The sequence below is a fragment of the Panicum virgatum genome, chromosome 1K (assembly GCF_016808335.1).
Source record: "Panicum virgatum strain AP13 chromosome 1K, P.virgatum_v5, whole genome shotgun sequence".
Lineage (NCBI taxonomy): Eukaryota > Viridiplantae > Streptophyta > Magnoliopsida > Poales > Poaceae > Panicum > Panicum virgatum.
In genome coordinates, this window is record NC_053136.1 from 7,903,251 (window position 1) to 7,919,141 (window position 15,891).

Below are 15,891 nucleotides of genomic sequence, written 5' to 3' on the forward strand. Positions count from 1 at the left end.
AACAAGATCTCACTTTAATATATTTTGATGATATTTTTCTCATACAGATCAAAAAAGCACTTCTCATACAGTTTCAAAAAACACTTATGTTAAAAGTTGAAAACATATCATAATCAACTCCGAAGCAATTTAGAATAAATATACAAGCAAATAAAACAGATTGATTCGAAGCAAATTAGAGTAAATATTCAAGCAAATAAACAGATTCACAATAATATTGTTTCCTCATGTAACCACTAGATACACCGTGCTTATACTTGACTTTTGCTTCACTGCACATGACCTACAAATATATTATGTAGTAAATTAATATAATTTGATAACACAATGTAGGTGCTAAAATGCATGTTAAAAAAGTTCTAGAGGTAGCATAAAAAGCACATGTATGATCAAATAAATTGTGCTAGCTTCATAAGCGTCTTATTCCCTAAACCAGAAGCACATTATTGTCACAAATAACCATTGTATTGCCTAACACATATCATATTGCTGACTACTATAGTACCAACATGATTCAATAGAAGAACAAAGAAAAAATAAAAAATTATTTACCGAATGTAACTAAGTTATCTTATTTAACATTTAAGGATGATGTTGCAGCTGTGGCGCAATCACAACAATTTTTGCTGATGCAGCTGCTCCTACATGTGCATCAACTATCCATACTACAATACTTTATGCAACAACAGTTGCCAAATGATGATTCATCAGTTTCTGCAGCTAGCATGCAAAAATCCGCATGCCACCTTCTATAGAAAAAAATACTTATTGTAACCCATATTATTGCCTATCAAGAATAATATTATTGTCTAATTCCTACCAATATTATTGCCTAGTTCTGAAAATGCTTCAATTATTTGATGTATTAGCCTACTGGAAAGTACTGAAATGGTTCTCGTAATTGATGTATTAGCATACTGGAATGTAATGAAAATGCTTCTAGTAATTGATATAATTCTCTATAGGAAAGTACTAAAAATGCTTCTACCATTTGATGAAAATGCCTATTGCAAAGTACTGAAATGCTTATGATAATATGAAAAAGAATGAGATAACCATTAACTGATTATGTATGCTCCAGTACATGATGTAATCAGCATTTCTGCAGACAGAACATATCCAAATGAAAAAGATGTAAACAACACTAATAGTTCTACCATAGTAGTTTATCTAGAGAAAAAAAAATACCTCCCCTTCTCTCTAGTACAGCAAAGAAACAACTGGGATGTCAATATACGGCTATAAAAAAAGAGCTTACATGCTAAGTTGTTTCTAAGTAGAATGTTTTAAGTATTTCATGACGAAAACAGTATAATGATTGTCCAAACTGATCTAGAATTGATTTTTTGCCCTTAATCATGGTCCAAAAAAGAATTGAACAAATGAATGTCCAGTCAGTTATATAAATACCCATTGATATATGCATAAACACTTCCCTAGCATCTAGAACTTTAAAAATGCATGTTCCAAAAATTGCATAGCACAATGGTACAGGCAAGATGCTCAAATAATTCCCCAAAAGGCATAATCAATCACTAGGCACTACAGAATGAATAAACAAAAACTATATTAGTGCTAGCAATTGTCAAATCTATGCAAAAATAAAAAATGCTAATCTAAAATGAATATTTTGCCTGTTGCTAATCTAAAATGAAGTCCACAAGTTGTTCAGTAGAAATCCAAAATGATTGATAGCAAAAAAGGCCAAAAATGCACTAATACTTGTAGCTGGAATTACTAATGACACTAAAACTGGACCTACGTTTTGAGCACATACCATTATAACTTGTAATCCCATGTGTAACAATAAAAATTGCATTCTCGATATTGAAATCTTGCTTGCAATTTATCTAAAAAGTGCCTGCATCATACAAGAAAAGTGCCTAAATAGGCATTTGGATTATAAGAACAGATCCTAATAACCATATAATTGGCTCGGCTCCGCTGCTCCGCTCCGCACGTGCCGCCTCGCACTCGCCCACGCTGGTAATTGGTGTGTGTTTCAAAGAGAAAAAACTGCACATTAACAAATGAAGAAGTAATGGTGTTGGTGGCAGTGTTTAACAAATGAAAAAAGTAAGTAATGGTGCTAGTGGTGGTGCTGTGTGTGAGCAAATGTTTAAACTCTAAAGTGACATGCAGTGCCTAGTTCTCTTAAACCTTGATACATAGCGGGACAATGTGTGGTCTAGTTCTCTTAACTTGATGCATAGCATGACAAGGTGTGCGCTTAGAAAAAAAAAAATATGTTTAGAAAAGTAAGCATGCATACATACTGTAACACCCAGGTGTTAATCACCTGTAAATAGGGTTAATCATATGTTTAACATGACGATTAGTACTAATGTTAATCATGTAAAGGCTTTCAATAAAGTTTGTTAGTACTTTAGCACATGAAATGACGAGTTCTTCAAATTACAGTTTTTAAACGTTTAAATCTATATTTCAAATTGTAACAAACAGGTTTAAAAATAAATTTCAAACCTTTGCTTAAATGGACTTTTGCCTAGAATCAATGTTATAGGTTTTCGAATGATGAACAACTTTCGTGTTCAAAATTTTTCGAGTTGGCACACAAAAGGGGGAGAAAAAGTTGAATTCCAAAGTGTATAGGACTTTTTCAAATACACTCAAGTTTCAAATTTTATCTTTCAAACCATGATTCAAATGGAAATGTGTCTAAAATGAAAGTTGTAGATCTTGAAATTTTAAACAAGTTTTGTATTCAAAAATTTTTCATTTGAGGCCATGAAGGAGAAAAGATGGGTTTACAAACTGAAATTTTGGAACTTTGAGTTAATTACGAAAATGCCCTCACTACCATCTCTCCTCTCTGTTCTTGCCGTGACGGCGCCGTGCGCCGGCGTCGACGGCTGGCTGGCCACGCGCCGAGCCCCTAGCCAAAACCGCTTTCCCCGCCCCGGTTTCTCCCCGACGTTTCTCGGCCTCGCCACGCAGCACCGTCTCCCTGCGCGCACGCCGAGGATGGCCGCTCGAGGCGCCACGGCGACGACGTGCCGAGCCGGCCGACCTGCACCCTCGCCCCTCTCTTTCTCCTTTGCTCGCGTAGCACACGTTCCCGACCTCCCCCTCCACTCCCTTCCCATCCCCGAGCCGAATCGAGCTCGCCCCTGTACGCCCGAGGATTCCTTATTCTAAGATCTACAACTTTCCTTACAGGTTGATCTTCAGTTTCTAAATAGTTTTTGTTCTACTTAAATGTTATTTTAAGTGGTTGCAAGCTTTGAAAATACATAGTAAATAATAGAAAAATGGTAAAAATGTAAAACCAGTTGGGTTAGTTTTGTTTTGACATGTAGAACTTAGAAAAAATATTTGACCTGCTGTTTGTTTAATGTTTCTATGATGCATTGGTTTAATCATGAGTAATGCTTGTTTTAGCTTGTTTAATTAATATCTACAATTCTGGATGTTCAAAAATTAGGAAATTTATGCAGTAGCTTACTCTTTTCATGTTTAGTTCACTGTAAAAATTTCATTTCCAGAAGCTATGTGCATGTTTGTAAATCTATTTTTGTTCAGTATATCTTGTTGAGGCAAAAATAAATGCTTTCTGTTGTCAATAAATGTTGGTAAATTGTTTTTACACTCCTTATCAGTTTTTTTTTATCATGCGAGTTAATCTGTGCTATCAGATCCTTGCTGCATTTGTTTGGTTCCTAGATATAGTTTTCATTTTGTGTGCTGCTAAGAGGTGTTTCCTACATGCTAATTTTAGTAGCTAATTCTTATTCCTGTGTAAATCATGTTAACCGTTTTAGGACCAGAGTATGGTTTGTGTTTATTCACCTTGCTTATGTTTGTTTATTAAGTTAAATTAAATCTAGAGTTAATTCTTCTTGATTTATAACTTGACTTTTCTAAATGAGTTTACTAATGGTTTTTGGAAGGAAACACTTCAGGCTAAAACAAATTGAATGAACTCTCGTGTTGTAGCACCAACCAAGTTTGCCTTTTGAGTGTGTATGTGGTGCTTACTTGATAAATGATTGCCCAATCATGTCTTTCTTTTTAGTCGCATTGCATTGCATCATCAGCCCCATGCAATTGTGACCTTATGCTTACTTTGTATGCCTTTTAAATGCACCATGTGGTGTTTTTCTTAGGTTCATGCCCTTGCATCGTTGCATCTCACTTAGGTACGCTAGATGTGCGACGCGTGGATCTGAAGGGCAAGGTTGGAGCCGAGCCAGAAGATGGTGTAACGGTGGACGCGGACGCATCTAGAAGATGGACGGATGGACTTGATGTGCATGACCAAAGGAAGATGCTCGCCAAACGAGTATCATCTAACTAACGCTGACATAGTGTTACTTCCAAGCAAGCCCCGGAGCATCACCCCTAGTTTGAGGATTCAATGGTTATTTATGTAATTGTGCATTAAGTTTTCTAGGAGTGGAATGAAACCATAGATGCATGATTTCTAGGGTTTCTCAGTTACTCTACTAGTGTGCAGGTCGCTAGTACTGCCATGCTTAATCAGGATTCGGTAGAAGTCGAGTGATTCCTATCACTCGCGAGATATAGGTCCTTGTTACTTATGGTAAAGTGGCTTGAGAAGGAATTAATGAGGAAGGAAAAATGGAGACCAGGCGGAGATGAAGTTGATTATGGATATGGAATGGATGAAAAATAAACCTCGCCTGTGTCGATTGAGGACCGTACCGTTGTTAGCACTATTGATCAAGGATTGAACAGTATTAACCACATGCCGGAAGTAGGAGGTAGTCGAAACTGGTAAGCTGTAGACCTAATTTACAACGATAGCTTGAACTGCGACCTGCTACTCTGGGAATGGAATGATGGCGGGTGTTGGAGTGTATGTCGCCTACGGGTTCTCTGGGAGTTCACCGAGAGGGGCCCTTCACCCGGGTTTTGGCAGGCGTGGTTCAGGTGTCGTGGTAATGACGAGAACAGTTGATGCGTGTGGCCCGGCGTGGTTTGCATGTGTCGTGTGAGTTAGGTCCACCTTGCAAGGTTAAATCGGATCGATTCGCCGTGACTCGCGGTTATGAGAGCCTTTTTCTCTCTGTCACATCGTAGTAAATAAGTGGAATGAGAATGGCAATGTGATGAGATATGTTTATGATACTTTTGGAAAATATAAGTATACTCAGGTTTGTTGTTACCATGTTTCAAGTGTAGCTGCTGCTGGTTGGAGCTAACCAGGATTCACATCGGTGGGCTCGATGTGACGTCCTCACGTCATTGTAGTTGTCGTTGGTTTTCTAAACTAAGCTTCTATTTAATTCCCGCTGCATTTGAACTCTGATATTTTACGTAAACTTGTTGCAAAACTCCGGTTTGTAAATTAACTTTGAAAACTTTTGTCTGCTTGTAATCATCTGTGCTCGTCTTCGTGCGAGACTTCCAGTGTTTTTCGATCCTTAACCCGATAGACGACCGGATTACACCGTTTTAAGTACGGGATAACTTGATTAACCATTAAGATAATAGTTAGTGCATTTAAGCCGGTTTAATTTAGGCGGTTCTATTACACATACCACATGTTCAGAAAAAAAAAACTAGACATGTTTAGATTTTATTATCTGAAAAAATACAAAGAAGCTAATAACGAGACATGTTTAGATTTAATTAGCTAAATAACTAGACATGTTCAGATCAAATTTAATTAGCTAAATAACTAGACATGTTCATATTTAATTACCTGAATGGGTAAAAGGCTAATAACTAAACATGTTCAGATATAATTACTCGGATAGAAAAAAACACTAGTGACTAGACATGCGCGGCTAAAAAAATCTCAGAGCAGATGCACACAGTTAGCCTATAGACACTGTGCGTGCATGAACCACAGAAAATTCAGAGAGCATGCAGACCTGAGATCATGCGCAGCTAAAAAATCACAGAGCGCATGCATGAATTTGGTTGGGTTGGAGTAGGGCATCCAGGTAGGGGGGTGCTGGGAGCCTGGAGGATTGCCCACCTGATTCGGATCTGAGGTTCCGCCGAACCTCCCCGGATGATTTGCGCTTCGATCACGCAGATGTGCTCGCCGATGACCTCCACCAAAAACAAAAACAAACAAAAACGATTAGGATCACGTCCACTCGCAGAAACCCCAGGAAATCAAACGCACAAATCAACTATGGGTGAGTGGGGGCATGGATTTGTGGGGAGGGGCATCAACTCACCTTCACGGATCTGCACTTCCTGCAGTCTCTCGATTCCAAATGACCTTGATGATAACCTCCACCAAAAAACAACCACGAAACAAATCAGAAATTAAAATCACTGCACGCGCGAGGGGGGAGTAAAATCCATCAAACCAGGGCGCGAAAAAGGGGCCGAGGGGGGGTCAACACCTACCTGTGTAGATCTGCGCTTCAATCCTCAGATGTGTGCGCGGATGGTGCTGGATTCAAACAAATGTCCCTGGGCGGAGGATAACTAGAGAGGGGGGAACCTAGAGGGAGACGATGGGGGAGAGGAAATGACCCACGAGAGGGGGAGGCAGAGGAAATGAATGGACAGGCAGATGTTTTGAATAAAAAATAAATGATGCTGGCTGATGGATGGGCACGCCATATTGGGCCTGTTTGGTTGCCTACATCAGCACTCAACCAAGCTCTACGCGTGCAAGAGCAGATGTTTGTTTGGTTTGCGTGTCTGTCGAACCTAGCTCCGCGCGTGCAAGATTCCCCTCGTAGCCAGGCTCTGCAGAAACGCAGAAATCGGCCGTATCTACCGGGCCTGGCTCCCTTGGTGCAAGTGAGCCTGAATCCTTGCACGGTTCGTGAGATAGAGATACATGGACGCGATGAACCAAACAACAGCTGCTACTGGCCTGGCTGAAATGACTCAGGTAACCAAACAAGGTGTTGTCGCATGCACACGGTCTGGGCAAAGCTGGCCTGGCTGACTCCGTGCGAGCCTGGCTCCGCTAAGCAACGAACCAAACAGGCCCAGCGCGCCAGTGGATGCAGCCGACCGTGCGAAACGACCAGATTACGGCCGGATGCAGAGGAGTCTTTACCTAAGGGGTCGTTTAATTCTCAAACTAAATTTTTTTGGGTGTCTAATCAACAGTTTGATCAGATATTGGGAAAAATTTTCGGACATTAATTAAAAAACTAATTTCAGAACTCACCTGGAAATCGCGAGACGAATCTTTTGAAGTCTTTGACCACATTATTAGCACATGTGAATTACTGTAGCACTTATGGCTAATCATGCACTAATTAAGCTCAAAAGATTCGTCTCGTCGTGTACATCCAAACTATGCAATTAGTTTTTTTTGTTTAACTACATTTAGTACTCAACAAGCTCCCAAAATGAAAGATACAAATTTTAAAGTGAAAATTTTTGGCAACTAAACACCCCCTAAAGATATTGACCCAACAGGCCAACACGATAGTGCTTCTAGAGCACAGTTATTTGGTATGACATGTTTTATGTCCACGGTGAACTGAACTAACTGACTTAGTATTTTTCAAATTATAAAGAGAAAATAAATTGTTTCCGATTTTGCTATCTTTTCAAGAAAAATAAGAAATACCCAAAAAGTAATCAAAATACTAGAAATTCATAATTGTTTGGATTAAAAAAAGGTGAACAAGCAAATTCATTATGCCCGCTCTCCGGCATCCTCCGGCCACAGCAGGTCAAGACACCCCGCTGCCCGTCTCCGCCGCCCCTGCCGCAGTCTCCCTCCCTCCCTCCCTCTCTCTGGCGGCGACGGCTGGGCGAGCAGCGCGCCCTTCGCAACTTCTTGACGGGGTCCTTTGCCGGCGACGAGCACCACCAGGTATGTCCGCTCTTCTATTCCCTTCCTGCTGTGTAAAACAACCTAGCGCCCCAAACCCTAGTGTAAGCTATTTGTATTCGTTTTTTTTTGGCAAAAATTATCGGGTCGGCATGTGGACACCCATGGATCCGCCCGAATCCCCATCCCTCCATGTAAACGCCGTCCTGGGAGGAATTGTGATGTTTGTTGATTTTTCAGTGTACCACTAGAAGGGGACAGTAGGCCGATGGAGTGCGTGGTGCAGGGAATCATCGAGAACAAGGTATTGTGCCACAATGCAAGTCGGCGATGATGGTTTATGCAATGTTCTTCACGCATTCGAACTTTTGAAGGATACGAGCCCTTTCCTTGTCAGTTGAGTAGCCTAATTTGTTGTGTTCTAAGGTTGTTGATCTGGCATAAGCTTTTGCCCTCGCTGATTGCATCTAGATCTGATAAGTATTTTCAAAACTTGGTGCCTAGAACGTTAATATTCATTAGAGAAGCTTATATGAGTTGATTTAGAATATTAATTTTGTTGTTGAACACCTCAGCATAACTAATTGAATTCTCATTGCAGTCGATATTCTGATAAAAAAATTGTATTGACGTGCAATGTTGAGTTTAGTGTGCTCCACTCTATTAGATGCGTTGAGTGCGCTTGGTTGAGCTCCCTCTTCCAGTATAATACCTCACTTCCTGCACTGTGCTCAGCCTACTTTTCGACCTCGACTCCAGCGCTAGTTCCTGGCTATCTCTGTCAGAGAAAGTAGCTTCTTATTTGTGTCAATGATTGGTAAAATTGGGAAGACTAAGAGGATGTAGTATGCATTGGGAAAAATTAAGCATGGGAAAGGGATAGGATTCACTAAAACAAATTTGTGTGTGTGAGAGAAGGATCTTTTGCTGGGTAGGGTTGACTTTTTAGAAACCGATCTGTTAGTTGGGAAGGTGTTCTTTTCTGTTCTTGTTGTGAGAGGGTTTTTAGGTAAGATGTTTTTTCTTGAGTCGTTTGTTACGGAAATTAGAAAGTAATCTTGTTTCTTTTTTTTCAGTTATTATTTTTCGGTAATAGATTTTTAGGGTAGGAGGGTTGGCCCTCTCCCAATGGGCAGTCTTTTCAGATAATTAGTTAGGCAAAAGAACATGCTCTACAGAGTGTTGTATATAGTAGTAAAGATGACTGCCTTCTTGTTTCTTCAGACACTTATTTATCAAGTGCTTTCTGATGGGACTTGTAATACAACAACAACAACAACATAGTCTTTTTTCCCAAGCAAGTTGGGGTAGGTTAGAGATGAAACCCGAAAGAAATAAGTTCAAGGTTCAGGCACATTGATAGCTAGTCTCCAAGCGCTCCTATCCAAAACTATCTCTTTAGAGATATTCCAATCCTTAAGATCTCTCTTAACCGACTCATCCCACGTCAGTTTAGGTCTACATCTACTCCTCTTTACATTATCGACCCGCTCAAGAACCCCATTACGCACCGGCGTCTCAGGAGGCCTTCGTTGGACATGTCCAAACCATCTCAGCCGATGCTGGGTAAGTTTCTCCTCAATTGGTGCCACCCCGACCCTATCCCGAATAACTTCGTTCCGGACTCTATCCCTCCTTGTGTGCCCGCAAAACCACCGCAACATCCGCATCTCTGCTATACTCAGTTGCTGGACATGTCGTCTTTTTGTAGGCCAACATTCAGCACCGTATAACATCGTCGGACGAATTGCTGTCCTATAGAATTTGACTTTTAGCTTTTGTGGCACCCTCTTGTCACAAAGGATGCCAGAAGCTTGCCACCATTTCAACCAGCCAGCTGAAATTCTATGCCTAACATCTTCATCAATGTCGCCATCATTTTGTAGCACCGATCCTAAATAACGAAAAGTATCCTTCTGGACCACCACTTGCCCATCTAGACTAACGTCTCCCCCCTCATGCCTAGTCGCGCTGAAATCGCACATCATGTACTCGGTCTTGATCCTACTAAGTCTGAACCCTTTCGACTCTAACTTGCGTCTCCACAGCTCTAACTTCCTATTAACTCCTGCCCTACTCTTGTCAACTAGCACCACATCATCAGCAAAGAGCATACACCAAGGGATCTCACCTTGTATATCCCTTGTGACCTCATCCATCACTAAAGCAAATAAATAAGGGCTCAATGCTGACCCCTGGTGTAGGCCTATGTTAATAGGAATGTCAGTGGTGTTGCCATCACATGTCTGGACAAACGTCGTCGCATTCTTGTACATATCCTTAATGATGGTAATGTACTTAGTTGGGACTTTGTGCTTCTCCAAAGCCCACCACATGACATTTCTCGGTACTTTGTCATATGCCTTCTCAAGTTCAATGAAAGCCATGTGCAAGTCCTTCTTCTGCTCCCTATATCTCTCCATCAATTGTCGTATTAAGAAAATCGCCTCCATGGTTGACCTTCCAGGCATGAACCCAAATTGGTTTTGGGTCACACTTATCACTCTTCTTAGGCGATGCTCGATAACCCTCTCCCAAAGTTTCATCGTATGGCTCATCAGCTTAATCCCACGGTAGTTAGTACAACTTTGAACATCGCCCTTGTTTTTGAAGATAGGTACTAATATACTTCTCTTCCATTCTTCCGACATCTTATTTGACCGAAAAATGAGATTAGAAAGCTTAGTTAACCATACTATTGCTCTATCTCCTAGGCATCTCCACACCTCAATGGGAATACCATCAGGGCCCATCGCTTTACCTCCCTTCATCCTCTTCAAAGTCTCCCCGATCTCTACCTCCTGAATTCTCCTCACAAAACGTCTGTTGGTATCATCAAAAGAGTCATCTAACTCAAGGGTAGGGCTCTCACTCTCCCCATTAAACAATTTGTAATAAACTGTTTAAATAGTTTGTATGCTAATCCGAGATTCAGTCAACCAAACTTTGGTGATCTACTTCGTGTTGCACTATCTTTAGAAAAGAGAACCAAACCATAGAGTTTAATGCCCGTTCGAATCTCTGTACTATGTACCTGAGAGTGAGAAAGTGCATTGACTAGCCATATTTTTGGGTAAGTGTGGAATGGTATTAGAGATTAATGTACACAAATAATAAAAATTGTTGTTATAGCTTATCTTTGACTCGCTGCCTCCATGACTAGGTGGTGGTCACTTTTCTGTTTACTCCAGCACAGGTTGATACTAAATAATGATGAAATAAGATATATTTCAATGATGTGATAGATAGATCATGTGGACCACTACATGTCAATCATTTCGTCCTCAGTCTGAAGCACTACTTCTATACCCTAAGATTTTTTTTCCTGCTCAGCATTTTAATATAATAATAACATTAGTATACATTTGGAAATCCTTGTGATCTATCACTGTGCTTTACAGTAGAGAGGACCTTAATTCGTTTGTATATTCTAATTGATTGTGCATCGAATGCCATTTAGCCTTCATTTTACTGCTCTGCCTTCTTTTTCATCGAGAACTGCTCTTCCATTAGTTGTGTTGGGATCTTTTTCTTGTAGATGCCCAAACAGGTAGCATAAATAGGGACAACAATGGAGATAATGGACAGTAAATTCTCTAGTAAATAACCTGAAAATCCAACCCTTTACAAAGTGGAGGGGAGGGGCTATTTATACCCAAGGCGACTACTGTGCTATCTCTAAATTGCCCCTCCCCAAATCCACAGCTCACAAGTTGCTAGGTATGTAGTAATTACACGGGGTGAGAGTGTACAATTTGGACCTTCTCATGTGTTCATGTTTTTCACACACGCACACACGCCATACGAAGGTTCCAGAGTCCATCGCCAACGCTTCAGGCTTCATGGCTCTCAACCCTCGGGCGACGTGGACCTCCGCATGCTCTAATCAGGAAGCTACAGCCTTCGTGAAGCCGTTCGCCTCCTTCGATTGCGAAGGTCTTTTCGGGCGCTGCCGCCCTCGCTTCACCGAAGGTGGCCCTTGAGGCGCCCGTCAACGCGACAGGTCCCTTGTGACCTTCGTGTCATGAGTCGAGCCAGGCCGCCATCCAGAACCGCAAACCTGCATACAGATCAGGAGATGTTTTTTTGGTGCTAGGAGCAACCTTCGGGATGCTATCCGAAGGTCCCAATCCCCAACAAGTTGTGTAATATTTGATTGATCCTCCCATTTTGCAGCATGTTGAGGCTCTTGCGGTTCTTCTCCAGGGTCTCTCTGGTGTCCCAAAAGAGCGTGTTAGGGTGCATGAGCTCTGTCTTAAAAGTGGGCCCAATCTAGGTTAGTTTGTGATTAGTCTGCTCTTCCATTCTTAACACAAGTGGTATGTTAATTGACATCTTCCAATCATACAGGTGTTGTCCCATCAGAGGTTCGTTTGTTGTGTGACTTAGCTCAGGCCACACCATCCTGGTAACTAACCATGTTAGGCTGCTAAAAATTCCATTTTGTAATATTTGTCATTAACTGTGGCAAAACTGTAGGACCATAAGACATGTTGGTGGTGCCATGAGAGGTGCTGGTGCAGAGCAAATCTCAGTTCTGGTTCGTACAGTTGTAGAGAGCAGAGCTAGCAATAATGTCTTGCACTACTTCTACACTTTAGGGTACAAGCTAGACCATGAAATCTTGAAGATCGGCTTTGCATTCCGTTTCCACCGAGGTGCCCTGATCACTGTTACTGTTACATCTGCTAACAAGATGCCAAGGCTCCATGCAACTGATGAAACTGTGCGGGTCACTCCTGGCATACAGCTAGTGGAAATCACAGCTCCTGCCGCTGCTGACAATTACAATGATGTTGTTTCAGCCGTCACTGCATTCTGTGAATATCTTGCGCCGTGAGTACCCCTTAGCTTGAATTCCAAGACTCCAATTCAAAGATGAATATGAATGAATCAAGCATGTTTTCTGTTAACACTGCAGGCTGCTACAACTGTCAAAACCAGGACATTCGACTGGAATTGTCGCAACTGCTGACGCCGCTGCTGCCTCGCTCATGTCAAGTGGTGGTGGCAAAACCTTGTGAAGTGGTTTTCTTTGGGCTGAGGTGGTCTCGTGCCGCTGCAGTTTTGCCTTATGGCTGGCGGTACCCATGGCTGACACTGTTTTATGCCTACCCAATTGGTTGACCTGATGTCGTGCCTTGTAGCTGCAAGGTCTGTGAGACCTACCTGTCGTGTATATCCGTTGATTTTAGTATTCTTATTGACTAATAAATCATTTTGCAGCGTTGTTATCTGATTGTGGTACTTGGTACTTGTTCTACTTGGTGTATGGGACATCATGGGGTGGCACGTTGAGTGGTGTTTTCCATCTTGGTCATCTTTTGTGATGTCTGCGAGATAGATGACTATTGGTGCCATTGTCTAATTGGAAGCATTGGAGATGGTGGACTGATACGTAGAATATGATAGGACATTTTTCTGATGATACTGAGCAATGCCCTGTATAATTGAGTTATTTACGTCTTCTAGGCTCACCGGATTATTACAGTTACAGTTTTTCTCTGACATGCACAACTCTGAACTACCAGACCGGACTACGAACCAGGGGCTGTATCAATCTTATTTCCTAGCTCCTGGTAGTCTTCACTAGCTCACATTGCATCGATCTTACTTCCTGGTGGCAGGATCATCATCACGACATCACAAGTTCAGGAGGCATAAAGAACATTTTTTGCCAACCTTATGGAGTAAATGATAGGCTAAACTCCCTGTTAGTGACTGAGCTGGGCCCGCTAGTAAGTCTGTAAGTGACAGATGGTTTTGTGACAGGTGATTTATTGCCATTCGCAAGGTCAGTGGGGAAAAGAAATTATGGCCTATGGGCCGAGTGGCCAACAAGAAAGATTGAAAGGTTCAGGGCTACATCAACTGTGGCCACCCAGCTAGCTAATCCCTCTTTACCTATCAGCTTTTATCATGGCAGCGTTTGGTAAAACATCACGTCAAGATTTCACAAAAAGACGAACTTCCGCATAGAGTACTAAATGTAGTCTATTTACAAAATTTTTTCAGAGACGGATGTAACTTTTTGAGATGAATCTAATTACGATAATTAATTGATGATTTGCTCCAGTGGTGCTACAGTAATCATCCTCTAATCACACGATCAAAGGCCTCATTAGATTCGTCTCGCGATTTTCACGGGGAGTTGTGGATGTTGTTTTGTAATTAGACTTTATTTGATACTCTAAATTAGTGGTCAAAGATGCAAAAAGTTTTCGCGAAATTTTTTTCGGGCCAAATCAAACACGGCCCATCTCGACTTTTAAACACCATTTTCTGCTACTGCTTTTTCTTAAAGGGAAATTGGTCTGTGGCACATCTCCAAATGGTGATTTTGTGCACAGCACACTCCACTCTTTGAAATTGTGCACAGCACACTCTATTCTTTGATTTTTGTCTCCAACACACCGCAGCACATAAAAGGACTTCTTTGCCCTTGAAAAAACTGGGCCCACCCGTCAGCTCTCTCCCGGCTCGGCCCTCCGCCGGACCGGCGTCTCCACCGGTGGCTGTGCTCGCCGCCGCCTCCCCTTGCCAGCGCGCGCGGTGAGATGCCATTCCGGCTCCTAAAGGCTCCCCCGGAACGACGACGACGGCAGAGCTAAGCGCGCGGCGACCCTGCGATGCCGCGCGTTCTCATGGCGTCGGCCGTGCGTCTGGCCTCATCCCCGGCGGGGGGCCGCCGGCGCCGGATGCGCCGCCGCCGCAGTCTTCGGCGCCACCCCCGCCGGTGGCTTCCTCGTCTTCCCCTCCGCCGCCGACACCATCGCCGCCTCAGCACCCGCCGCCGCCGGAGAAGCGGTCCCCACCGCCTCCGGCGCCGTTCGAGCAACATTTGATAAAGACGCCTCCGAGTCCGCCGGAGAAGTCGACGACGACGTCCCCGCCTCCTCCTGCTTCGCCTCCACCCTCGCCGCCGCCGCCGACGAGCCAGTCCCCTCCTCCCCCTTCCCCGTCGTCGCCGCCCCCGTCACCTCCTCCAGCGCCGCCGCCGCCCGAGACATCAACGCCACCGTCGACAACACAATCGCCGCGCCAATCGCCGCCGGAATCGAGCACGGAGCCGCCACCCACATCCTCAGCCGCGACACCTCCACCTCCCCAAACTGCCACGTCCGGCTCCGGGTCAAAAGCACCGCCGCCACCGCACGAGGCGCCGTCGACGCCGGGAATGCCGCCAGGCACCGACGCCCAGCCGCGCCATCCCAGGGGGGACTCCTTCCTCGGTGACGCAGATGCTGCCACCTCCAATGGCCCTGACGGTGATCATGCCAGGCTCCGGCACACCTGCGGGCATGTGGACGGGCCCGCCTGGCTCCGCCGCGACGACCGCTCCGCCGCTGGGTCCCCCGGCCGGAAGCTCCGGCCGCATCAGCTTGAAGACCGAGGAGCTCGTTGGGATCTCCGTGGGCGGGCTCATCCTGACACTGGCCTCGCTGTGCAGACGTGGTCTCGGCGGACGCGAACGACCCGGCGGCGGCGGCGTCGCCGGCGAGCGGGGCGAGCTCGTACGACCTGTCGGGGTCCAAGACGTGGTTCACGTACGAGGAGCTGACGGGGATCACGGGCGGGTTCGCGGCGGCGAACGTGATCGGCGAGGGCGGGTTCGGGATGGTGTACATGGGCGCGCTGGGCGACGGGCGGCGGGTGGCGGTGAAGCAGCTCAAGGTGGGCGCCGGGCAGGGCTACAAGAAGTTCCGCGCCGAGGTGGACATCATCAGCCGCATCCACCACCGCCACCTCGTCACGCTCGCCGGCTGCTGCGTCACCGCGAACCACCGCCTCCTCGTCTACGAGTTCGTGCCCAACAAGACTCTCGAGCACCACCTGCACGGTCAGCTGCTGCGGCTAGATCATCATCAGATAGAGCTCGATCGATCGGTTTCCTGCATCCATGGAGCTCCGCCGGTTAGATTCTCGAGCTCCGCCGGGGACGGCGCGTGCACGGCTTGTAGAGGGGAAGGATGAAGGGGGAGAGGGAGAGAGCTGACGGGTGGGCCCAGTTTTTCAAGGGCAAATAAGACTTTTTATATGATGCGGTGTGTTGGAGACAAAAATCAAAGAATGGAGTGTGCTGTGCACAATTTCAAAGAGTCGAGTGTGCTGTGCACAAAATCACCATTTAGGGATGTGTCACG

The 15,891-nt window shown here is 44.3% G+C and overlaps 3 protein-coding genes and 1 long non-coding RNA gene across 9 annotated transcripts; 3 read left to right on the plus strand and 1 right to left on the minus strand.

The window, feature by feature from the left end:
- Window positions 1-66: 66 nt before the first annotated feature.
- Window positions 67-6,534, minus strand: LOC120648679. Of its 5 annotated transcripts, XR_005665052.1 has the most exons (5): window positions 6,352-6,534; window positions 6,177-6,232; window positions 5,862-6,045; window positions 1,778-2,016; window positions 67-283 (listed from the first exon to the last, which is right to left on the minus strand). It is a non-coding gene; the product is annotated as an uncharacterized LOC120648679 (long non-coding RNA). The 5 variants fall into 5 exon arrangements; XR_005665045.1 differs by having other exon boundaries at window positions 72-1,983; window positions 6,352-6,532; XR_005665038.1 differs by having other exon boundaries at window positions 72-2,016; window positions 6,352-6,532.
- A 1,082-nt stretch (window positions 6,535-7,616) lies between these two features.
- Window positions 7,617-13,237, plus strand: LOC120648703 (mediator of RNA polymerase II transcription subunit 18). Of its 2 annotated transcripts, XR_005665055.1 has the most exons (7): window positions 7,617-7,789; window positions 7,988-8,051; window positions 11,924-12,023; window positions 12,098-12,155; window positions 12,227-12,583; window positions 12,669-12,901; window positions 12,974-13,237. XR_005665055.1 is itself a non-coding variant. In XM_039925395.1 (6 exons), exons 2-6 carry the CDS (start codon window positions 8,016-8,018, stop codon window positions 12,769-12,771), a joined length of 654 nt encoding a protein of 217 aa, XP_039781329.1. In that variant the 5' UTR covers window positions 7,617-7,789; window positions 7,988-8,015; the 3' UTR covers window positions 12,772-13,224. The 2 variants fall into 2 exon arrangements, 1 of the variants encoding a protein (XP_039781329.1); XM_039925395.1 differs by having other exon boundaries at window positions 12,669-13,224.
- Window positions 13,238-14,303: 1,066 nt separating this feature from the next.
- LOC120652198 (extensin-like) lies at window positions 14,304-15,388 on the plus strand (the record flags this gene model as incomplete). Its single annotated transcript, XM_039929956.1, has 1 exon — window positions 14,304-15,388. A coding segment is annotated over one exon (1,005 nt), but the record flags the coding sequence as incomplete, so codon positions are not given.
- On the plus strand, window positions 15,365-15,721 carry LOC120652208 (proline-rich receptor-like protein kinase PERK13). The gene has a single exon (XM_039929968.1). It carries the CDS (start codon window positions 15,365-15,367, stop codon window positions 15,719-15,721), a length of 357 nt encoding a protein of 118 aa, XP_039785902.1.
- The last annotated feature ends 170 nt before the right edge of the window (window positions 15,722-15,891 follow it).